The sequence below is a fragment of the Tupaia chinensis genome, unplaced genomic scaffold (genome assembly GCF_000334495.1).
Source record: "Tupaia chinensis unplaced genomic scaffold, TupChi_1.0 Scaffold139602_1, whole genome shotgun sequence".
Classification (NCBI taxonomy): domain Eukaryota; kingdom Metazoa; phylum Chordata; class Mammalia; order Scandentia; family Tupaiidae; genus Tupaia; species Tupaia belangeri.
The window spans coordinates 379,744-391,439 of record NW_006199485.1 but is presented as its reverse complement, the minus strand read 5'-3'; the positions used below and the strand labels follow the sequence as shown (position 1 = coordinate 391,439).

The window sequence follows — 11,696 nt, the reverse complement described above, 5'->3', positions numbered from 1 at the left end:
AAAGAGACTTCCACTTAGTAATTTGGGGGAGAACTGTTTCAAAGAGCCTTCGTCCAAGAAACCTGACATAAAGCCTAATTTCCTCTGTCAGATTTATGCACAACTCTGGAACTTATCACAAGCACAGAAGCAAAACTCACCACTTTTTTATCTTGCGATATCCAAGACGATTTCTTCCGATAGACGTTACTTACACTAAGAAATAAAGCTAACTTGTAAAAGAGTGTTCCTTAATACAGTTGAAAATTTTGGGGAACCAGCAGTTAGCGTAATGGCTATGTCGCTGGACTCCCACGTAGTCGACCGCGGTTCGTGTCCCGGACCCGGTGGCTTAAAAAACTCACGCCGGGCGCGTGTGCGTGCGTGCCCAAGATCCCGAGAGGAGAATGGAGGAGAAGGGATTGCGGCGTGACCATCCCCCCTGGGGGGTGATTTCTCGCTTTCTGTCTCTATGTCTCTCTCTCTGTTTGTCTGGCGAGCACACGTGCTCTACAGTGAAAATCTCTCAAAAAAAAAAAAAATTGGCATAAAGAAAATTCTCCAGTTTTAATTATATATTCACTCATACATCATTATCACGGGGTGATATTATGATTTCTGTGTACCTATGACAAGAACAAAATCCAGTTTCATAGCTGCATGTTTTATCCTTAACTTTGCTCAGCATTCTCACAAACACTGGTCAAGGAGTTGAGGAGGCTCGGTAAATAGCGGTATTTAGTACTACCAGAAAAAGTAATTCTTAACGTGTGTCCTAGTGATGTGAGTCTTTATCTTCAAAAGTGCATTTGGTTTGAATGTTATGTGAGGAATTGAAAATATCCCAGGTAACTGAGTGAAGTATTGGCACTCTCTTCCTATGCCTATCTACATTCAGTCTTTATTTTCAATACAATTAATTAGACCTACCTATTTATTCAAAATGTTTTCTATTTGCTCTAAAGATGGCTTGTGAAATGAAAAGAGTAACTTCCCAGAAACACACAAATTTTCGGTCCTCATCTGGCATCTCATAAATATGAAGAACAGAAAGTCTTATACTCTATTGTAAAAACAACTATTTTTTTTCACATACTTGCTATTATTTCATACAAATATCATGAAATAGCTATAATTTTGCCAGAAACGGCAATAATGAAATAACCCAAATCAAAGCCTAAATCTGTCAAAATGTAACACTCAGTCTTAAAACCCATGGCAGTAAATGTAACAGCCCAAGTATAAAGCAATTAAACATCAAGGAAACATAGTTTTCCATATGCTGCCATAATTTAAAAACATTTTCCTTTTTTTGCTTTTGTTTAATTCTAAAATTGTTTAAAATACTCAGCCTCTACATTATCTCAGACAATTGCTCTCAACAATCTTTTGTAAAAAATGATCTGTAATATGATAGAATCAGAAATATATTTCTATTGGGACCAGCAGGTGGCATGGTGGTTAAGGCGCTGGGTGCTCCCACATGGTTGACCACGGTTCAAACCCTGGACCTGGTGGCTTGCTCTCTCACCTTCTCTCTCTCTCTCTCTCTAGTCAAATTTTTAAAAAATGAATGAATGAATAAGTTAAATAAATAAATAAAAAGAAATGTACTTCTATTTACCACTGTAACTTAGTATTTAATGCAATATATACACTATGTAAAATACAAAAACAATTTTTGGTTTAGCATATAAAAACTGAATTTTTCAGTAAAGTATAGATACTATATGATAAAAATGTATTTCTTTGGGTAGAGTCTGTAAACAAAACTGAATACTTTCTAAAACCACAGCAAATATCCATCATTGATTAAAAAAATCAAAATGTATAGTCCCTTTGAAAATTTTAAATCCATTTTTAAACATCATAGAAAATATATGAGAGAGGTAGAAGAACACAACCTACAACAGTGATTGTTAATACTTATACTTTTTATTTATAGTGGGTCAAAATAAAGCACTGTTTCTGAAAATAATATACCACAACAAAATATAAAACACAAGAGCAGTTGCCATTTATGATTTCCGATTTGGGGCTTGGCTTTGTATTATATATTTTCTTTCCCTTCTTTTTTTAAATTTTATTTTCTTCATTCACGATAGTGTGTGTGCCCATGCAAGAGTATGTATGTGTGTGTGTGTGTGTGTGTGTGTGTGTGTGTGTGTGTGAGAGAGAGAGAGAAAGAGAGAGAGACAGAGCATGAGCACACATCAATGAGCACCCCCCATAGAGTCTGGTCACACAGTGATGGCCTTCCTTAAGATTCTAGGTACTAACGCACATGCTCAGTGTGTGTTTCAGACCTACCAGTCCAGAGATACAAACCATGGTCACCATGTGGAATCCAGCTTCTCTTTGAGCAGCCTATTACCACTGTGAAATGGAGCTGGCCCTGTACTGTGTTCTTTGTATGAATATCATTTACCCCCCCCTCACCAAATCTTACCACATAATAACAATCTGCCTTGTTTTAAACATGGAGATCTAAGGTTTTAAAGGTCATAGCACTACACTATCAAGCCAGGATTCCCATTCAGGTCTATATATTATTGCCTCAAAGAAAAACTTCTGTTAGCTGGCAAACATTCTACTATGTTTTTCCATGAAAATTACTTAAGATTTCAATAAATTCATCTTATTCTTTGCTTTATATTTCCCTAATCAGCTATTCCATCATTCACTGATACAAAATCCATAATCACATTTAAATTAATATAGTTCCAACTTCTATTAGGAATAAAAAAAGTACTATTGACATATATAACTGAGAACTCAGAGTGTGAAAAGCTAATCTTTATCACAATGATTTCTATAACTATAAATGATCATATAAATCCCATTCATGTATTTATAGTACCCACAAGAGTTGCTGAATTACAGTAAACATTTGCAAATTAATATTACTTCCAAACAGCTACTTAATAAGGCCAATTCATATCTATTATGAAAACCAATAATATATATTAAACTTAAGCCAATATTTTTTAAAGAATAGTCCATGGGCTGCTATTGGTCCACTAATCCTCTCCAGATAGCCATGAATCAAGCCCTGGAAAATATCCAAAAACACATCACCTGACTTAACACACATTAGTAATTCACTCTCACCATGTCCCATCAAAAGCCAACCTGCTTTCTCTGTAAGTGTTGGTGTTTCTGGCACACATTAAGTAGAAGCTGACTAGAGTAGCAAATAAGAATCTTTTATCCTTCTAATACAAAATGTTTAATTTCAAAGCCATATGCAATATTGCCTAGCTCTATAATTAATTATAAAAATAAGATTATTTTTCAAGTTAAATAAAATATAAAATATCCAAAGTTTAAAAATGATACTTGATACTTTCAAGTATAAGATTTTCCCAAATAATACAATTTCTTCCATATTAAGCTTACCTTGAAGATGGCATTATATTTGAAGCCCTGAATTTTGTTGTAAACGGATTAGTTGACTCATAATCAAAATAGTCCTGACGATTTTCACTAAATGCATTAGGTGATTTCAAGTCACAAGGGCTATCAGATCCCCCATTGTTAAGTTTATCAGATCTTCTGCTATCTTTTTTTCCAGTTACTCTTTCAAACAAGCTAACTTTCTCCCTTTTCTCTCTTTTATTTTCTTTTCTTACTTCAATTGGTTTTGAAAATAAATTCACACTGCTGTCCCATGATTCACTGCTTTCTTCAAATGGATTTTTCTTCCTTGGCAGTGTTGCAAATTTTTGGGGTAATGAAGCAGTCACATTTGTAAATGGGTCATTTTGTCTTCCAAAACATGATTCACCTTCATCCACAATGCTGTCAGGTTGGTTCATTTTAGAAGTATCAAAGCTTAATGTTCTTCTGTGTGGAGATTTGAGACTTCCTACAAACAATTTTGTCGTTAGTGTATAATCAGTGACACATGACATCACACTATTTGACATGTTTTGTGGTGCATTCTGCTGCATTTAGAATGAGAGCAATTAGCTATTAAAAGGTATTAACCTTAAAAATAATCAAGGAAAACAATCTTAAAATGCTAAGGTACAGCAAGTGAAGTATATAGGCTAATAACAATTAGTGTATTGCTTGACAATTAGTTACTCAACTCACAATTAATCAAATAACCAAATTATAATGTCAAAACTAAAGGTTTTACTTGGCATAAAAATGACAGAGCTTCTCAAACATTGGTTTTCATTATTAGCATTAAATTTATTCTCTTACTTCTGAATCTAAAAGTTTTTTTGTTTTTGTTTTTTCCTAAAGACTTCATGATGAATTAGAATATTCATTTATGCTCCAGGCTTTCAAGACAGGGAAAAAAAAAAATGGTGAAAAAAAGAAGCCAGGCCATGAAAGGAGACTGGGTTTCATTTCATTATCATCTAATAATATAGATGCAAATGTCTGGCCTTCAATGAACTTACCAATCTGGGGTACAGTAAGTACTCAGTCAATATTTGATGAATGACTAAATTTAGAAAATGTTATCCAAATGACTGCAGTTTTTATTTTCTAAATTTGGAAGTGAAACTTTAGAAACTACAAGGATAGTTCAGACCACTGAGAGTGCAATTAGCTAAAAATGAGCCACTCACCACTCTCTGGAACTGTTCCAAAGGACTCTATTTGGCGTCCGAGAAGATGTGCTTGACCCATGGTACCAGGCTTCAGTTTCTCAGAATACATGTGCAATCCAGTTAAATCAGACATTGAATGCGCTGAAGAGAGTCGCTGAGGACCCAAAAGAAAAGGCTTTTTTGGTTTGGATTTCATCTGTACTTCACCACTTGAAAATTCAGTACTGGCATCAGGCATGTGAGTACTTGGAATGATTGCAGAAGACGTATCAGAAAATGTTCCATCATTCTTTCTACCTTTCATCTTATCTTTCAATTTTGCAAAAGGAGATCTCGTTTTGTCTTTCATTGATAAGTCAAACATACTCGCTGTCATATTGTTCCTCATAAATTGAATATTGACCTTTATCTCACCCCTATTTTTGGCTCTTTTTCCTTGTTTGGATTCTAATCTAAACCACCTTGAAGAGAAGAAAAAACGGACTGTAACATGTCATAAAGGAAAGATTGCAAGCTTTGTTATATATGCACAAACAGCATTGTAGATAAAGCTACTATATACATCAAGGCAACCTGAGCACTGAATGAGAACCTGTCAGCCAACGTATTTCTGGTTTTACTCACCATTTAATTTTAAAAACTGATCATTGTTTCTATGATGTGGTATATACTGAGGAATAGGTCTTTCGTGAGGCTGAAAAGGTTTTTTTTATCATGATTTAAAAATCACTCATCATCTAAAATTCTTAACAGTAAAATTCTTATCAATGAAAGCTAATATGTTTCCATATGGGACAAGTGCTGCTAATGGTCTTAGAAATTATTTTTAACAATAAAAGACACTGAGGCTGAAAAATCTGAAAGACTTTATCAATACAAATGATTTTTGTGCACTATAAAATGACAGATAATGATGCCATTTTAATAAAGTAATAAATACTTAGACCCCCTCCCAAAATATTACTTACATAAAAGTATTAAAAAGAATGTTGTTGAGATTGGAGACCACTACATATACTTTGCTAATCATTAAAACTGCACGATATAATATGAATTCATATAAAATGGATCAAAGGCTTTTCCTGAATAAAGGATGCAAAACAAGTAAAATATAATAAATGACAAAAATAAATAAACCTTTTGAAGCGTTTCCAAGGGGAAGGGGGGACTTTCATGCTTTCTGTTAGAATCTACTTTCTTTATTTACAATCACTACTGTGATAATACCAAGTAAAAATTATTTTTTAAATAGACCCAAATCTTATACTTTTAGTCATTTCCATGAATTTTACTGCCCATTTTTAAATGACGTATAAGCAGTTTATTTTGATTTTGTTTACAGTATTTTTAGTCACAAGAATATCTCCACTTGACGGTATTACAAGTGGCCATTCTACAGGGCAAACCACAAAAACTGCAAAATCAGGCTCAAAAGTTTATACAATGTTTTCACATTACTTAGCATAGAAGGATAATATCCATTCTTACAGACAGGTTATTATTTAAATATAGTGCTAATGGAGTGTAACAAATTTTCTTAGCTACAAAGGAATTTTGATCTAATTTTACATTAGTACTTTCTTTCACTGTTACCAACAGGATATGTCAAGAGAAGATTACATTTTACTGTGCATCAAGTGGGAGACTGGTTTACAGGTCTTTCCAGGAAGGACAGAGAACTGGCACATCATATATGTATCTGAGCAAGCAACATGCAAGATATTTTATTAACTACACTGAAACAATTCAATCAATTAAGATGTAGTTGTATCGAAACAAGCATTTTTTTAGAAAAGCTATTTTTAGAAAGCATTAACTTAAGACCCTGAACTAAGAAAATCTCTTAAGTGAAGGAATCAGTAAGATCTGAAAAAACATGGCTAGAAGAAATGACAGCAATAAACTCTGGAATTGAGACTCTGAACACAAATTGAGTACTCAAAGAGCCTGGAAATGAAACAAGGTTATATGCCCAGTTATTAACTCAACACTGTTGAAAAACAGAGCCATTTCAATAAGGAGGAAAATGCTTCTGATGAATGCTATCTAAGAAATACACTGTAAACATCTCAGGCTATAACGAAAATAGGAATACACTTAGCAGAAATTATGCAAAAAAAACAAACAAACAAAAGCAGGTATGAAGGATTTACATGTGTATGACAAAGTAAATCTGAAAAGAAAATAAGCCAATAACCCCAAAATGGAAGCAGATGAGTCAAAACTCATGGAGTTTCAGAAATAAGACCAAATAAATCATCTACTTTAACATCCTTGTTTCACAGATGAGGAAATTGAGGCACAGAGAATGATACGTAACTTCCCAGTATCAGATTAAAGTCATAAGGGAAAAAAATCTGAAGTTGATGAATAACATCTGCAGGAGAATAGAAGTCCTTATTTGATGAAGCACATATGTTAATAAGGTTAACCACATGGCTGGCACATATTACTGGTCACTGCATTTAATCAGGAGACATGATGGACAAAGTGGAAGGCAATACAGGTTTCCCATGACTAGAGTGTAAGCTTCTTGAGGGCAGTCTGCCTTGAACTAAATAAATGCTTACTCAATATTTTTTTTACTTTTAGAACCATGTTCTGTAAACAAACAAGCTATGACTTCGTGTATGTTTTGTATGGTTGTTTTTTTAGTATAGGACTCTAAAGACCTAGGTAATCTTTAAAGAATAAGGCAAATCAGTGTGTGAATATAAACTATAAATACAAGGGGGCCTCAAAAAGTTTCTAGAAAACTGGAATTAAAGTACAAGTTTATTTTGGTGCTGAACATTTTTTGGAATCTATGCATAGTGTTTTCATAGTATACATTCCCATGAAGTTTTGGATGACCCCCTGTATAGTTTATTTTCTATTTCCTACCCCACCAAGAAAATAAAAACAAAAACTGGAAAGCCCTTTAATTTAAAATGGAGGCATGACAAGTCATTTTAACTGCTCTGTTTTGAAACTGATATAATAGGGAAGTCTTAATGAGGCCTTTAAGAATCATTTCACAGATAGCATTTATTTTCTCAGGCTTCAAAACGATAAAATGAAGACACAGCATTTGGGACTTACTGGATTAATACTGTTTCCTGCCCCAGCCCTCCCCCCATCTCTGGAGTGCTGGGTTTAAACTGCATATGGCCTCTGTTCAATTTTTAGTGGGCACAGGTCCACAATGAAAATCCACCACACATGTGGGAGCTATTCTCAAGCAATTGGTGCTGTGTGGTCAGAAATGGGACAAGATTGGCAGTCAGGATACCAGAGGCTAGGACGCAGGTGCACTGCAGAAGCGCACACAAAAGTTCCAAAACCTGCACAGGTCTGAGTCCTAGCAAACTCTAGGGACTCTGATTGCTATTACTTTTCATGAGCACTTAGAAAAAAGAAATCATCTGCTTCTGTTGTAAAAAAAAAAAAAAAAAAGAAAAAAATCAATGGATATTACATAATAGCATCAATGATCTTACCATTCTATTATTAAACACTATTATTTCCTTAAATCTAGTGCCAGAACCAACCCAGACATCCATTAAAGAGAGAGATACAAGTTCTCTTTCCATGCCCCACTCAAAGGGTTCTGTGGTTTAGACCATTTTTCCTTCCTCCTTAAAAGAGGGGAGGAAAAGTGAGGAAAAAAAAAAAAAACCACAGCATTCCTTTTCAGGTATCAGATAATTTTGTTTATTTTTCAAAGTAAAAAATAAATAAAATAATGGTTTTCGCTGTCACGTTCTTTGGCCATCAGGACACAAGATGACAAGTCGTAAATATTTGCCTCCAATGTCAAAAAGTAGAAAGTGTCACACCCAGCAGTTTCATGGGACCTTTAAATCAGTTGGTCGCCTTCATCACTCATACCAGTTTTCTAAAAAGCACTTGGGAATATACTGACAAGGGTTAGCAATATGCAGAATATTAAATAGCTTTCTTGCAATACACTGGTGGCTCAAGTCTCTCTCTCACCGTGCCACATGTGCAGCTGTGCTGGAAAAGGAAGCTATTAAATATATTAAAAAACTTAAAATATTAGCAATAAAGATACCTCATCAAATATGTGGTCCCCATTTATCCACAAAGTAAGAAAATATTCAGGGTTTAATAACCTATGAAAATCACTTTGAATGTAGTAACACCACAAGCCTTGGTGATAACATTTAAAAGCACTCCTCCACAACCCCCCCACCCATTCCAATCAATTTTTGATAGTAGCCTGTAGAGAATTTCTGTAGGGTGGCTCACAAATTTACTGTAACTGTGATGCTGCCAAACACAAGGAGTAAAACAAGAAGAAATTTTAAAAGGTTATTCCATCTTATGTTCCAGAGAAGGCTTGTAATACATTATTCATTAATATTTAAAGCGCTAAGTACAATAAGAAACCTGATATAGTTAAAAGTTTATATTAAAACAATTTAACTATCATATATTGACATGTCACCCAAAATGGGCAATTTGAAAGAAATTATTTGATAATTATCCATTTTTCATTTTCAATGTGATAAAGAACTCCTCTGAAGAAACAGAATGCTACTTTCAGTTATCAGATAATTTTGTTATTATAATCATTGCTATGTAATAAACTTTACACTTAAAAAAACCTCTTCTTTTTAAAATACTTTCACCTTTGCTAGTTTTAAATGTTTATCATTTTTCTTTTTACATCTCATTTATTTCTTACCTCCCTTTACCTTGTATACATTACATCTTAGACAAATACGTGATTTAAAACAAAACTAATCAAGAGATGCCTGCTGACACATAATGTGTAGAAAAAAAAAACAAAAACAAACAAGAGATGGCTATTTTAAAATACAAGAAAGTAACATAAACTTTAAAAAACTATGACAAAAAAAAGTTTTTAAAAGGGTACATTTCAGTTATGAGGAAAGAACACCCAAACTAGCTTGGAAGTAAGTACGTTCAAACTGGATTTTTCTCCCACTAATTCCATTACTAAAACTGTTTTCTCAGACAAGAAAAACTTTAAGAAAGAGTGAATACGTCCACCTTTGAAAACATACTATTTTAAAAACTTAAAATATAAACCTAATGTTAATTAAAATATACCTGATTCAATCTCAAAAGTCCTACTAAAAAGGCCATATTTTCAGTGAAGATGTCATTAAATGATTTTGTCTCAAGACTCCATCATCCTCAATCCTAAAACATTTAATATGGCCTAAATAACCTAGAGTTGTAGAACTAATTCTGAAATAGTTCTGATATACTGCAAAATCAAAGGAAAAGTCAGTGCATTCATGGTTGAGGATGTTTGTACAAACTTTTTAAACTTTTTCTTTTAATAGCTTAAGACTTCAAGATGTACTGACCCTGAAAAATGGCTGAAGCAAAATAAAGGCTCTGCTTATAATGCTGAAATTATAAATTATGAGTTCTAAAGCTCACAATTTATCTTGTGAGAGCTACAATGTTCAACATATTATAAACATTTCATTGGCAGATTTAATTTTCTTATCTTCCATTTCATAGAAAATTGTAATGTTTAAAGATAACAATTTCTAAGTTTTAGTTGCTCAACCCTGTGATCCAGTCCTCTTACAAAGACTAAAATAAGGTTAATCTACTTAAGATCCAGAGTAAAATATTCAATTATTGAACAGCTGTTTACTTCAAACAGAAATGAGAGAATAATGGGTCATTAATAACTGCATTCTAAAAATGTTTCATCAGGAGGACTATTTTTACTTCTGATTCATGCAAATATGGTGCTTTAAACTGGGTCATCTTTCAGTCCAAAAACCAATGCCCGGAGCATACAAATAATTTCCAAGAACAGAAAATCCGTAAATAAGATATACTTAAGCTCCCCCAAATTCAAAATAAATTACGTAACTTACTCTGTTTTCCTCCTTTGTTTGTCCTCAAAGATGTCATTGAGATTGATTGCCACCTGCCCTAAAAATTTATCTAGACCCACTAGAGACCTGTGCATAACTATGAGGAAAAGAACATATTTCTCTGGATTCCCCTGCATGAGCAATCCAGGTAGCTCAAAGGAGGCCTCTTCCTTCCAGACTGGCTCAAGGGTTTTCTCAGCTACAGAGGTGGAGTACTTTTCTTTACCCAGCTGAATTATAGTGTATGTGTCATTAGTGCCACTTTTGCCTTTTGGCTTCAGTTCTCTGGCTTGGAGCACTGTCACCTGCACGTGGGTTGGAAACCACTTTTGGGCTTGCTCGGACAGCATCATTCCGTCCCTTTGCTCTGCACCGAGTTCGAGAGCACAAGCTGTGCCCTTCCCGGAGGGAGAGCCTAATTCCTTGGCCACTGCATCCTAAGGGCACTTAACCCAGACGGGCAGACTCAGGGCTGCCCAGCTTCCCTAGGGCCGATGTCAAAACGCTCACAGGGACAGCCCGGGGACACGGCTGTTCTGGGGGTCTTCTTTCCTCTGGAGAGGCACAGGGGCCCACCATCACCTGGCCGCGCGGTCCAGGCCTCCGCGCGCACACCCCAGAACCCTGCGTCTCCACCTACCCCTGCACCGGCCCGAGCACGGCCCTGGGTGACAGGCGGCTCTCTCCCTGAGGGCAGGTGAGGCCTGGTACCAGGACCCGGGAGGAGGGCTGCAGAGATGGGGGGAGTCCCCACCCTAACTGCACCCTCGGCCTCCCGCCCGCCTCCTTGCGGCCGGGCCGCCTCCGGCTCCTTCCAGCCTGCCGCCGGCCCAGCGCTGGTCCGCGGTCCGGCCCAGCTCCTCCTCCGGTGACAGGCGGCTCTCTCCCTGAGGGCAGGTGAGGCCTGGTACCAGGACCCGGGAGGAGGGCTGCAGAGATGGGGGGAGTCCCCACCCTAACTGCACCCTCGGCCTCCCGCCCGCCTCCTTGCGGCCGGGCCGCCTCCGGCTCCTTCCAGCCTGCCGCCGGCCCAGCGCTGGTCCGCGGTCCGGCCCAGCTCCTCCTCCCGACCCCGGTAATACGAACCGCCGGCGGCTAGAGCGGCCTCGTTTCCTCTCGCAAACCTCTCCCTCCTCTTCCTCCTCCCCCTCGCCTTGGCTCCTCCTCTCGGGCGGGGACGGGTCGACCGGGGGTGGAGTGGGACGAGGGCTGGGGACACAGCCGCCTCGGCGCCGGCGGGACGCGGGGCGGGGCACGGGCTGCACGGCTCAGGGGGGGC

At 36.9% G+C, this 11,696-nt stretch overlaps 1 protein-coding gene across 3 annotated transcripts in view; it reads right to left on the bottom strand.

Moving 5' to 3' along the window:
* RAB11FIP2 (RAB11 family interacting protein 2) overlaps positions 1-11,278 on the bottom strand; it is a 48,427-nt gene extending 37,149 nt beyond the window's left edge. For 2 of the 3 annotated variants that reach the window (XM_006162049.3, XM_006162051.3), the window contains exons 1-3: positions 10,418-11,278; positions 4,566-5,008; positions 3,379-3,847 (exon numbers count right to left, since the gene is read on the bottom strand). In XM_006162049.3, coding sequence (XP_006162111.1) covers positions 3,379-3,847; positions 4,566-5,008; positions 10,418-10,770 — 1,265 coding nt within the window. In that variant the 5' untranslated portion in view covers positions 10,771-11,278. Of the gene's footprint in view, positions 1-2,088; positions 3,032-3,378; positions 3,848-4,565; positions 5,009-10,417 lie in introns of those variants that run through there. The other variant, XM_006162053.3, reaches the window with a different exon arrangement.
* Between the last annotated feature and the right edge of the window lie 418 nt (positions 11,279-11,696).